This window comes from Strix aluco, chromosome 12, assembly GCF_031877795.1.
Source record: "Strix aluco isolate bStrAlu1 chromosome 12, bStrAlu1.hap1, whole genome shotgun sequence".
Taxonomy (NCBI): Eukaryota; Metazoa; Chordata; class Aves; order Strigiformes; family Strigidae; genus Strix; species Strix aluco.
In genome coordinates this window covers 3885107-3897798 of record NC_133942.1, presented here as the reverse complement: position 1 = coordinate 3897798, position 12692 = coordinate 3885107, and the positions used below count along the sequence as shown (strand labels likewise).

The 12692-nt window shown below is 54.2% G+C and overlaps 1 protein-coding gene across 2 annotated transcripts in view; it reads left to right on the top strand.

Annotated features, from left to right (window-relative positions):
* Positions 1 to 12692, top strand: part of RBPMS2 (RNA binding protein, mRNA processing factor 2) — a 29908-nt gene that overhangs the window by 7256 nt on the left and 9960 nt on the right. For both annotated transcript variants that reach the window (XR_012624818.1, XM_074837207.1), the window contains exons 2-6: positions 6116 to 6193; positions 6878 to 6916; positions 7480 to 7542; positions 9114 to 9264; positions 9936 to 10084. Coding sequence is in view for 1 of the 2 variants with exons in the window: in XM_074837207.1 (XP_074693308.1) it covers positions 6116 to 6193; positions 6878 to 6916; positions 7480 to 7542; positions 9114 to 9264; positions 9936 to 10084 (480 nt within the window). In the remaining variant the exon portion in view is untranslated. The remainder of the gene's footprint in view (positions 1 to 6115; positions 6194 to 6877; positions 6917 to 7479; positions 7543 to 9113; positions 9265 to 9935; positions 10085 to 12692) is intronic.

Below are 12692 nucleotides of genomic sequence, written 5' to 3'. Positions count from 1 at the left end.
TGGCAGATGTGCTGCTGGGTCTCTGGAGCAGCGGGCTGGGTAGTGCAACCGTGGATGTGAGCATCCTTCTGTACATGCGCTGTGATACTTGTGTGTGTCTTCTCTAGCTCTGCAGACCTCTTGGCACGGTGGAAGGCTGCGATGGCATCCTCAGGATGCTCAACCAGCATCTCCCTGAGCTGGGGAATGGCCCCGTTGGGACAGTAATCTCTCGAGAGTTGCAATCTTTCAACAGCTCTGCACCTCTGCTGTGGCCCAAGCCCACCTGGGTGCCATCCTTTTCTGAGATCCTGCAGAGACACAGGGGACAGGCAGGGAGCAGGGGGGGTCTTCATTGCAGAGCTGCACCAGCAGCGCTTCCTCTGCTGGGGCTGTGGACTATTCTTGGGTGCTGCCCCGTTGTGCCTGGACTTATCGGCTCCCATGTGCTTCCTGCTCCCCCAGGCAGGGGCTGGTGCCTCTCCTTGCTTCCCCCTCTCTCTCATGCCTTCCTGCCCTGACCACAGGGGTGGCTGAGCTCCGTTGACATCCCCCTGCCTGACTTGGGGAAGAGCAATGTCGGGGAGGGGCTGGTCCAGCTATAAGCAGCGTCACATGTGAAACACCCCAGCCTTGGGGACAAAATGCTTGTGCACTTGGGCTTGCTTGTGGTCAGCCTGCCTTCCTTCCCTCTGGGTAAGCAGGATGTTGATCCTTGGGTGCCTTTCATGCAAAAGGCTGGTTTCAGAGGGAAATGCCTGAAGCCCTAATAGCTTCACGTGCTGGGGGAGGTTTAAGGCCCTCTTTCCCCTCTGGGGATCGGGGAACATCTTTCACGTGTGAGGGGGATGCCCCGTGCACCTGTGGCTGCTCTGGGCTTCCTGGCTGGAGCAGCTCCTGGTCTGATCCTGCACTGGGGCTCAGTGCTACCCTGCCTGCCAGCCCCATGAGCTGCCTGAGGACATCAGAGCTCTGCCACTGCTGGAAGTGCAAGCAGGCAGCCAGCTCTTGTAGTGTCTGTGCTATTGAGCCCTCCTGGTGGGGGGGGGAAACTGAGGCATGGAGTGGTGAAGGACCCTGTTAGCAAGCCCCTTCCCCTTGGGAGCCACGCTCCATGGTGTTGAGGCTGCCCTGCTTCCCTGCTGAGCTCTCCCTAGCACAGACCAGCCATCTCTCATCCCTAGTTTTCCCCTCCCCTATGTTTCCTGGGAGTTTGATGTGCTGAGGAGCAAAATTGCCTAGGGCTGGGTCCACCCGGTGCAGTGGCAGGAACCCGACAGCCCCATGTCCCATATGGGGCAGCAAGATGAGAGTGCTGTCCTGTTTTTAAGCCCTGTGGCTGGGCTCCCAAGCGATTCCCTCCCTGCAGCCCTGTTTTGCAAGCCTGCTTCCCTGCCTTTCGCTGCCGTGCCTTATAAGTCCCGGCTCCCAGGGCAGCCAGCAGCCTCGCTGCATTCCAGCGGCCTCGCGTCAAGTGGCCCTAGCCACATCGCGGTGGCCGGGGCCAAGGCTCTGTATCCCTGCTGCGGCTCTGCTGGTGGCCCCGGCTGCCTGAGAGGCACCCCTGGGATGCTCTCCCATGGGAAGAGCTGTAGCCCATGTGCCTGAGCTGCTGGGACCTGAGGGTGGCTGCCTGGAGCAGGGACTGCCTTTGGGATGCTGCGGCAGAGCTCGTCCCTGTCCTCAGCAGGATGATGCGGGGCTCCCTTCTGCTGGTGGCTTAGAAAGAAGGCTTGGTGGGCTACTTGGTGTGAACAAGTGGGAGATGGCTTGTCTCCAGGAAAAAAAGGCATGTAGCTCGGGGTGGCTTCCTGGAGAGAGGGGGTGGCACGGTGTGGGTGAGACACTAGAGCATGCTCCTGCTGTTGCTGTCCTCTGATGTCTAACTGCTGGTGGTAAAGCCTTGTGTGCTCTAGGTGCTGGGACTGTGGCCCCAGGGGCTGGAGTGGCCACAGCTGTGCAAAAGCAGGGCTGTGGATAACACAGCTAAAGGGCTGATCTTGCAGAAGGGAATGGTCAGCCTTGCTGGTTTCTGGGAGGATTTGGAACAGTCTCTTAACAAAAGCCCAGCTCTAGAGCAGCCTCACTGAAGGTGGGTATTCGTACCTTTGCATCTAATATTTCAGACATAACTTGACCCTTGCTGGGCTGCAGGGCAGTGTCTGGCTCCGCTTGGGTCTTCCTTTCAAGAGCTCTTATTTAAAAGCAGAAATGGCCAGGAGATGTGGATGTTGCAAGACCTATGTTGACCACCTGGCAGTGCTGGAGGTGTGGTAGGAAGAGGCAGGTGTTGCTGCTTGGCTTCTTTAAAGCCTTGGTGCTAAGTACCTGGCTGTGCTCACACTAGGTGTGTGCCTCTTCTGGGAGACAGAGCTGGTAAGGACTGCTTTAGAGCCACCGAGGACTTGAGCACTTCATGGGTTTGTCCTTGTCCTTCTCTCCTTCTATGTGGGAAGCTATGCTGGGATCCTCCCTCTCAAAGAGATGGCCTAGATGGTCTTGTCCCTCCTGGCACAAATCCTCTTTTCCATGGCTCTCCTCCATCTCTGCTGGGTGTTTGGACAGGGGACATCCCCAGAGGGGGCAGGGATGGGGAAGGGAACATGTTTTCTGCAGGTCCTCCATCAGCGTGACCCCGCTGGGCTGTCCTTGGTGAGAGCTGCTCCCTGCCCCACTGCCCCGCTTCTCTCCGTGTGTTCCCAGTCAAGGTCAGTTGTCCTGGGTGAGATGGGGTTGCTCTCACCTGGTATCTCATGTCAAGTGGCTAGGAGCGAGCATAAGAACAAGGTATTCCTGGAGATCTGCTGCTGCTGTGTCTTCTCTGAGCTCCTGCTGAACATGCAGTTTAGCCCAGGCAGTTCCTGATCTAGCCCTGGATAGATGTTTTTCTTTTTTTGTCCTGTGGCTTTTCCAGCTGCTCTGGTGAGGAGATTGAATATCTACATGGATCTGGTGTTTGGTGGCAGGGAGCTGAAGCAGGGCAGATATATTTAAGCAGAAGCCTACCCTGTCTTGTCATGTGTGTGCAAGGGCTGGAAGCCTGGATTCATCAGCCCTGGGTGGTCCTGTGGGGTTTGAGAGGCCGCTAGGACTTGAGCTGCAAACGGGTGACTGGGAAGTCCCAGTTCAGTTAATCCACTGGAAGGGGCTTTTCCAGAGCCTGTTGCCATCATCTACAGCTTCCTCTTCTTGGGAGCAGGAGGAGGCGGCTGGACCAGGGCTGCCCACAGTGCTTGGCCTACCAAGTAGCCTCCTGCTTTTCTCCTGTGGGACAACCCAGATCTCCTTTGGTTTCCAATTGCTGCTGATCCCATATCTACATCTGGTCTCAGAAGCGATCTCCCTCACTCTGTCCCTCAAATGTATTGCTCAGGTCTCTCACCAGCCTCACCCTCCCTTCCCTGAATAACTTGATCTCACTGTCCCCTTACCCTTTTCTAGATCATCTATGGATGTGCTGAACTGCACAGATCTCAGAAAACCAACTGCTTGGTCTCGTTGCTTCTAACAAGCTCTTCTGAGCAGGGACCTTCCTTAGTCTGTCTTGAGACCCTTGGGGAAACCTTGTTTGAAGATGTTAGCTGGTGGCATTTGGGATTACCCAGGCTTTCTCTGGGGCAATGCCAGCCCTTGGTGAGTGCTGTGAGTTGGCTGGGATCCACTTCCCAATGCCGCGTGTGGTGACAGACTGGACCTGGAGGCCAAGGGAAGCTTTTGGCCTGTGAGAGAATCTTGCTCCTGTCCTTGACAGCAACTTATGGGGCTGGCATTAGGAGCTTGTTACCTCTGACAAAGAGCTTTCCTAGGCACCTGCGTTGCTCTGTTCAGGCTGTTGTAAGGGCTCTGAGTATCTGACTTCCCCTTCCCTGAGCAACTGCGCATCTTCCATTCTGTCACGCCTGTCGCAAGGACTTACTGAGCGACGCATCATGGGACCATTTAGAGACCCAACAGGGATGCAGATTTCTATCTGCTTGGAAGAAACATCCATTCTGGGGTCTGAGCACACTCAGATCCTGAAATATTGAAAAGGGATGGTGCTTTCACATGGCTGAGGCACATGTGCCACCACACTCTGCACAGTCCTCCCCTGCAAGAGATGGCCGTATGTCTTCTGGGAATGCACGGCATGTGCTTCATGCAGCTCATGCTGGAGCGCAAGCGCCGAAGTCTTCAAGGCAGCCAGCGAGCCGGGAGACGGTGCCACTGCCTGCTCTGTCTGGGCATGAGGTGGCCCTGGAGTGATGCATTGAAGCATCAAATGAGGGGCTGGGTGGGGAGATGCAGGACCGAGCCTGGGCATGGAAAGTGTTTCTGAAGTGCTCCAGATAGCACTCTGCTTCCCTAGGCAGGGCAAAGCAAAAGCTGGGGTGTGTAGTAGGGCCATCCATACCGGGGGATCAGGGGAGGGGATGGGAAGGATGCTCAGTGGTTGTGTTCTGCAGCAGTCTTGAGAGATGCCAGACTGGAGGAGGGCTCTGCATGCTAATGGGGGGTGGTAGCAGCCCACTAAGGCTGATATGAAGGGTATCTCTCTGCCCTGGCAGGACTGCCTTGGGCACAGGAGCTCAAGGAGGTATGTGTTTTCTCCTGTAAACAGGAGGAACTTCCATGCTTGGAGGAGTCTGAATCTGGCTGCCCACAGAGTGCAGAGGCTCTGGTGTATGCTCCTGTGTTTTCAGGTGGCCACTCTCTCCAGCTCAGGAGAAGGGCAAGGGTGTGATGCTCACTTTGGTGGCAAACAAGGTTTAACAAGATACAACCCACTTTGTCTGGGGAAGGGGAAACAGCTGAGCAAAAACTAAGATGTGGGGACAGAGTGCTTCTGCACTGCAAATGTAATCGGGTCACTCCAGACTAGAAACAGGCCAGAAGATGGGATCTGGCTCCTGGTCCTGCTGCATGTTTTGCAGCTCAGAAGCATCTGGTGTCATTGGTTTGGTGATGTTCTGAGCATTTGGGTGTCAGTGCTGTCCCATGACCTTGTGGCTTGTTTGGGACTGGCTCAGTGGGTGGCATCCCCATGCAGTGAAAAGCGAGGAACGCAGAGCTCCACCTCGTTCTTGTGGTCTTCTGTCCTCCCTCGCCTATCTGTTGGTGCTGGCTGAGCTGTGCTTGTGGTCTCCTGGTCCTTGTCAATGGTGACTAGTGTCTTGGTGAACTCTGCTGTGTTGATTTACAAGAAGTCTCGGCAGCTTCATCATGCTTCTTCCTATGGAAATAGGCTGCTGGCCAATGTCTTTCAGTGCAGGGAGAAGGTGGCCATGATGGCCTGACTGTTGAGCAAGGCCATGAGCCTTCAGCACTGTTTCTTCTTCCTGGCTATTCATGTGAACTATTATAGATAATTTCAACATACGATACTGAAATCTTCCTCTGGTACTGTATTTTTGCTTATGCCTGCTGAGTGCATTTGGACTTGGTACGTGACTTCTGCAGCTTGGAAAGAACAGCAGCCCACATGGACTTGGTGCAGCACAGCTGGCTTTTGGCTGGGCACAACAGAATAAACACTGTAAGAGCTGGTTTGGGAGCAGTTTCTGAAGGTTCTGATGTGTGTTGGTGAAGGAACTGGGATGGACCCAAAAAAATCATCCTCCAAATGATGTTCCGGGGCTTTTGCAGAAGTATAGCAGTGAGGTATTTCTCAAAACTGAGGGATATCTTTGAATCAGCGGCTGAAGTAAAGTGCCAGGACAGGCTAAGGAAAGGAGATCTGGTGTATGATCTGTAGGAAGAGCTAGAGAGACAACTGGGTTTTGTACTGGTTTCTTCTGGACCTTTGATGTATGTCAAACTCTGTGTTAGTGCTTTTGTCAGTGGATGGTCTTCTGGCAGTCTCTTCAAGTTTTAGACATCAAGGTCCAGTCAGACTGTGGGGCTGGTGTCCATGCCCTAATAAACCCAGACTATTCTTCTAGAGACTGGATTTTTGTAAAGGTCTAAATCCCTTGTGGCAGGGAGGAAAGGACTGGGTGTATTTTATCCTGGACAATGCTCCTCTAATGTAGGGAAGGGTTAGTGCCTGCAAGGTGTCCTACTCTTATTGCACCTAGCTTCTGAACTGTGCTGCTCTGTAGTCCTGCTTTGGTACTAAGCATCTCCTTTCAGTAGACCTCGTTGACCTTTCTCCTAGGTACGGACGCTGTTTGTCAGCGGCCTTCCTGTGGATATCAAGCCCAGAGAGCTCTACCTACTCTTCCGGCCATTCAAGGTAAGAAGGTCTTCAAATCTGGTCTTTGGTGGGAAAGATGTTGTCTTGTGGCCAACCTTGCAGCAAAGATCTCTGTCAGGGGAATCAAGGATGAAGTGGGAATGTAGGCCTTCTGTGAAAGCTTGGGGAACCTGGTGTGAAACCAGCATGGTATCCCATGGCTTGTGCTCAGCCGGGTAAACCCCCTGGAGCTGCTCTTGAAATCACACTGTCTCCAAGCTTGATGGAGGCTCCTTGGTCAGCCCTGCTGCCGAACTGGACCAGCCCTTCCTCGAGGATGTGTCCTGATCCCCTAACTGTCCATCTTTCACTAGATCACCACATAGGCTGACCCTGGGGGAAGTGGGGTTCCTTTGCTTGCACCCTTCTAGCACAGGGTGCTCTGTGCTCTCTAGGCACCAGCCAGGCAGGATGCTCATCTTAATAGCTTGATGAAGAGCTAGAAAATGGGATTTCTTCCCAAAGGGCTGGAATAGACTAGCTAAGATACCTGCTCTGCCCTTAGTCCCAGTCTTCTCTTTTGGTGGGAAAGAAGAGAAATGTTAATGTACCTACTCCTGCTGCAAACCCTGCTTTGTGGAGGGTTTGGTGCTATAGGAGCTCCTGGAGCTGTCACGTCACGTCTTGGTTGTAGCTCTGCTCCTTCAGGAACCTGACACTGACTTGCTTTCTTCCCTTCTGCAGGGTTATGAAGGGTCACTGATCAAGCTAACTTCAAAGCAGGTACCTCCTTCCAGCTTGGGTATTTTTGGCTTTTGCTAGATAACCAGACATTCTGAGAGGGGAGGGGGGGACAGATACCATTTCACTCTGTAAAGAATTGTCTGTGTTCAGCACCACCTGTACAGCTGGGCTCTGCTCACCCCCACAGTCCTGATGGCCCCAAGCTCTCAGCGTGTATCTCTTATTGCTGCCCGGGGCCATATGGGCTGGGTGAGACCTGATGCTTCAGCCTCAAATCCTCTGCTGCCAGAAACCTTCCCCAGTCCCATCCTAATCAAAGCAGTAGTTCCCCTTTGTGGGCAAGGGATACCCTTGCTGGGGACTACCAGGGTGAGCAGTGCCCCCATGGGTAGGAATGCCAAAGCATTTTGGTGTGGTGGCAGCAGAGACAGAGCAGGAATCTTGGGCCAATGACCTAAGACCCTTCAAGCTCTGCTTGAAGACCCTCTGCAGCTGTAAATGGTCTGCTGCTTGCTGTAAGTTCTCTGGGGCAGAGGGAGTGGCAGGGTAGTCTGAGGAGCTGGAAGAGGCTTCCAAACTGAAATTGGCTTTATTTCTTTTAGCCAGTTGGTTTTGTGACCTTTGACAGCCGGGCTGGCGCTGAAGCAGCAAAGAACGCCTTGAATGTGAGTACTTGATGTGCTGGGAGGCCTTGGGGAGGGCTGGGCTCCATATGCCCTCTGTAGCTAGACCTGGAGCTGTAGGGTAGTGATGCTTGGCTTGTCCATAGCATAGGAAGGGTCAGGGTGTCTCAGCTGTGCCCTCGAGTATGGAAACTGGTCCTGTGACATCCCACCAGGGAAGCAGGAGAGCTGTTTAAGGCTGACATCACCCTGAGAAAATGAATGCAAACTGTCTCACGTTTAGTGTAGGTGTAGCTTCTGACCACTGAAGACTGCTCTGAGGGTGCAGGAAAAGAAAAGCTACTTCTCTGAAGTTGGCACACACCTCATTACTCAACAGTTGGCCTCTTGTAACAGGATACATGTGGTGAATCCTGTTCCTTATCCACTAAGTGCTTTCCCCATATGGGGAAGAGTTGGACTGAGAGATCCTCCACTTCACTCAACTGAGCGTGGACTATGTGTGTCAATGTGTGGCCAGAGCTAGCCTTTTCTTCCTGCTGTCTGCACTGAGGTGGGGGCTCATCCTAGCTTGTCTTGAGCTTGGCTTGGAGTGCCTGAAGCAGGCAGGTCTTCTCTGCGGAACCAACCCTTAGCAAACAGATGAGGAGAGGTGTTGGGGGCATAGGTGGTTCCCAGGCCTATACAGGCATAGGGCAATACCCAGCTGACACCCTGTAATGCTTTAATGAGGCATGTGGAGCTCAACTTGTGTTTAGCATCATTTTTTTGAGGCTCTAGGTTGAACTCACCAGGGTACGTGGGCAGTGAAGCAGGGTCATTGCAAAGCTGCTCTGTCATGTGGCTGTAGGACTTGCTTGGTGCTAGTGGCCTTGTTAAAGCCTCACTTACCAAATGCCCTGATGAAAAGTGTGTGGCAGTTCAGCAGAGCAGGTCCTTGTCCTGGACTCTGGCCTGCCAGGACCTCTGCAGCCAGAAGGTACTTTCTTTGGGAAGGAAGGAGACCAGCCTTCCCATGCTGCTGTTTCCTGGTAGGGCCAAGGCTGTCCGCTGCAGGCTCTTGAGCGCACTCACAGCGTTTCCAAACTGCTGCAGCTCAAGAAAGACTTGAGGATGGTCAACGTGGCAGACACACCCAAAACAATCTCCATCCCGTGTGGGCCTGCAGAAGTTAGTGGGATCTAGGTGGCAAGACACGCTGATCTGGTTCTGCTCTGCTGTAGCCCTTGCCCTGGGCACTGGGGCATGTGCTAGTGTCTCTGCCCAGGCTGGCAGTAGCTGTAGCAGCAGCACAGATGGGAGCTATCCCAGCTCCAGCAGACACAGCTTTCTTGACCAGTGTTGGTAGCCACTGCTATGCTGGTTGGTGAACTGCATGTAAGGAGCAAAACTGTGTCCCTCATGTTGGAAGCAGTAGTCCTAAGCCAGCTAAACATAGAAATACAATCATGTGGGAGCCTGAGCGTTGCAGTGAGGTGACAAAAATCTGGGCATGTGACTGCAGCGTGATGGCCTTGGTTCTCCAGTTGGGCTTTGCTCCATGAACACATACAGCCTGTGCTTGGACTGGAAACCTTACCTCTGAGAGATTCCTGTGCTTTTTTCTGTGACAGGGCATCCGCTTCGACCCAGAGAACCCCCAGACTTTGCGGTTAGAGTTTGCTAAAGCCAACACAAAGATGGCCAAGAGCAAGCTGATGGCCACGCCAAACCCCACGAATATCCACCCTGCCTTGGGCGCACACTTCATTGCACGGGACCCCTGTGAGTATGCTGGGAGGGACTTTGAGGTTGTGGCTGGTCCAACCTGGGAGATGCCCAACCCTGTGAATGCTGCCAGGGTGGAAAGGAAACCATGCCCACATATGCTGTGGCTAAAGTCTGCCTTGTGCAGGAAGGCCAGCATGTTATGGGTGCAGGAGAACAACAGCCGTATGGTAAGGCTTGTGGCCAACAGTAGAAGTGTTGGGAGAGCAGAGCTGGTTTTGGTAGCTCTAGTGATACCATAAGTCCTTTAAACCATCCCTAGGTGTGAAGCAGAAAGGATGAGTCCTGTGCCATGCAGCCTCAGCGTAGCCTGGTGGGGGGAGCAGCCTCGCTGAGGCTTGCTGGGCAGGCTGTAACGTGGTGCTGAGAGCCCTGTCTTCTGTCCTGCCATCCCGTGGCACCAGCCCTGTGCTGTGTGTGTGAACTAGCCTGCCCAAAGCCTGGGTGAGGCACCGAGCAGGGATAGAGCATGTTCCTGGCCTCTCTTGGTGAGGCTGGGAGGCCAGAGGAGCAGCTGGCCAGAGATGCTGCAGGGGTGCTATATTTTATACCTCACTGAGGTGGCAGTGCAAAGCTTTAGTTTGGGGTTGGAAATCCAGAGCCTGTCCCTGAAGCAGGCTGTTGGGACCAGTTACTGAGATGCTGTCACCTTGTCCCCTCCTGTCTAGATGACCTGACTGGAGCAGCTCTTATTCCAGCATCCCCAGAAGCATGGGCTCCCTACCCACTGTACACCACGGAGCTCACCCCTGCCATCCCCCACGCCGCCTTCACGTACCCAGCGGCTGCCGCTGCAGCTGCTGCTCTTCACGCTCAGGTGAGTCGCTCCCTGTGCCAGGAACCGGGCTCTCCTCTCTCCCCTGCCCCAGTGTTGCTCTTGTGGGTCTCTGCTTGGCTGGTTTGACCCTGGCCTCTGCACCTTGGCTGTTGGGCAAAGCCTCCTCCTGGCTGAAGTGCATGGAGGGCGCCCAGCCCTGAGCAAACCGCAGGGGAGATGTCTCTGTGGCTGAGAGCAGTCAGAGCTGGGCGATGATTTCTGACCCTGCAAGAGGCAGGCAGGTGGGAGAAAGTCAGGGCTCAACTTCTGGCTGGCTTTGCTGGTCCCTGTGGCCAGAGAACTGTGTTGTGGGACTGCTGGGAGGAAATGCTACCTGCCAGGAAGTAAAATAGCTATGAAATTTCTTCCCTGAAATCACAGTGAAGGCAATAGGCTTAGCTTGGTGCTAAAGCTGAGGGGCTCAGCTGGGTCCCCCTTGGGCTAAGTGACTCAAATCCTTTTGAAGCTGGAGAAGGATATCACTCATCTCCTGCAGGACCAGAGCCTTGCTACAGCAAGGAGCTCTGATGGGACAGTGGTATTTTAGCCACCCTGGATGCAGGCTAGAGGGGGTCACGAGCCTCTGGAAATGCTGGTGGTGGTGCAACCAGCTGCCTGTACTGGTCTGAAACGAGAATGCTTTAGTGTACTGAGACCAACAACCCCGCTGAGCATGAAGTCCCTGAGACCATGGAAATGCAAAGGGAAAGCCAAAACAGAGTAGTGTCATAATTCCAGGTTAAGGTGCTTGGTTTGGAGCACTTGTACAGGAGAAGCTGGAGCCCCTGTCCCTGCCCTGCTTGGTGTTACCAGCCAGCTGTGCTCTACCCGCTTCCATCTCTGTTACTGTAGTAGTGCCCTGGGGGACTAGGGCAGTGGGACTCTGGGCTTAGATCTCGGAGCATTGGGGCTTAACCTCTGCTCTCTGCCCTGCCAAGAATGGTGTTTAGTTCCACTCTTCCCTGTTTAAACTGAGAGGAAGAAGAGCTATGTCCCCTCACCTTGTCCACCTGTCTGATGGTCAGCTCAGTTGGCCCTCTGGCATCCTCTTGCTTCCTGAAAGCATGTTTCCCAGATGCAGTATGGAGGCAGCGGAGGGGATGAAGCTCCTGGCCTGTGTAGACTTGCCTGTCCTGCCCCTCACACACCTGCAGGCCTCTGCTGCTTTTGCCCTTCTACAGGTGAGCAGGGCCGAAGCTCCTGCATGGTAGGCAAGAAGTACGTGGGGCCCAGGGCAGGACCAGGCACTGGCTTGTTCTTCCAAGGGCCTCTAGAGCTGGGCTGGTCCTTCACTGGGAGGGTTGTGCTTGCTGGTGTTCTCTGGAAGTTATTGATGGTGCCCACAACTACGGGAGTGTGCTCTGTTTCTGGGTAACCCAGGAGAGCAGATGTGTCCCTTGCCCTGCCCCTTGTGTGTAGGGTGGTGGAGCCAAAGGCTGTTGCCAGTTGAATTGCCCCTGGCAGGGAGGACCAGAAAAAAACCCCTCTGGCCTGGCTGAGGTGGTTGAGGGGAGGTGAAACCATTACTGCAGTTCCTTCAAGGATGATCATCAGTGACTGTATGGGGACCCTGAGTGTAAGTGTTGGACACCAAAACTTCGTGGTGCACACTGGGGGAGGAAAAATGCTGCTCTCCTAAAGTGGAGGGGATCAAGGAGGCCTTCAGCCAGATCTTTTTCCCTCTGGGGTCTTAGTTCCTGCCCTCCAGTTGGCAAGCTACTAGCTTTCAAAGAGGTCTTCTGGCCTGAAGAATGACCCTGAGACTCCAGGGAGTGCCCTGTATAGGTAGGACTTCCTGCCCAAGGAGGTCCATAAGTGGTGGCATGCCCCTAAGCCTTAGGGAGCCAGTGTAGCCCCTCGAGGCCCGTGGCCAGACCCAGCTCTCTTCTAAAGAGCAGCTGGGCTGGCCGAGCAGTTACAGCTGCTCCTTGCTGTGTTGAGCTTGAGCTGGTAGTGACCTCGTAGGGAGACATTCTGGCACAGTATATGTTACCAATAAAGTTTTATGAGGTTAAACATTACACAGGCTGGCAGCTCTGAGCTGCCTGGTCTCTAGGTTGGAGCCCTCTTCCTTGCAGAGCCGAGGCAGGGTGGAGTGAGTCAGTGAGATGATTTTTGCTCACAAACTGGGCTAAAAGCTGTAACCTTAGTCTTGGTGTGCTAAGCCCTCTGCTCTCACTGGTAGGGGCTGGTTTGCCTTGCTGGTGGGGTGGTGGGCACATGGGTTATTCTCCAGGACAGCTGCAGGTCTTTCTCCCAAGACTGGTGTGTGCTGGAGGATGTTCATGGGGATGGCCAGAGCTGTAGCAGCTCTGTAGCAATCAGTCCTGAAGCAGGCTTGAAGTTGGAGGCTGTAGCTGAACTGAGCTCGTCACAAGATTTAAACCTGAAGTGCTCGTCCTCTCGCAGCTCTGTGTTCAAGTCTGGTAAGCGAGCGGGAGAGGAGGTGGCTGCCCTCTGTGATGCACCTATGCAACCTCCTGAAGAGCTGCCCAGAGGGCTGGCAGCAGTGACGAGGGGCAGGAGATGGTGTGAGACTGGCCTGGCCTTGGCTCGCACGCTGGGAGCCGTTGGTAAGCTGCTCACAGATGAGACTGATGGCTGCTGC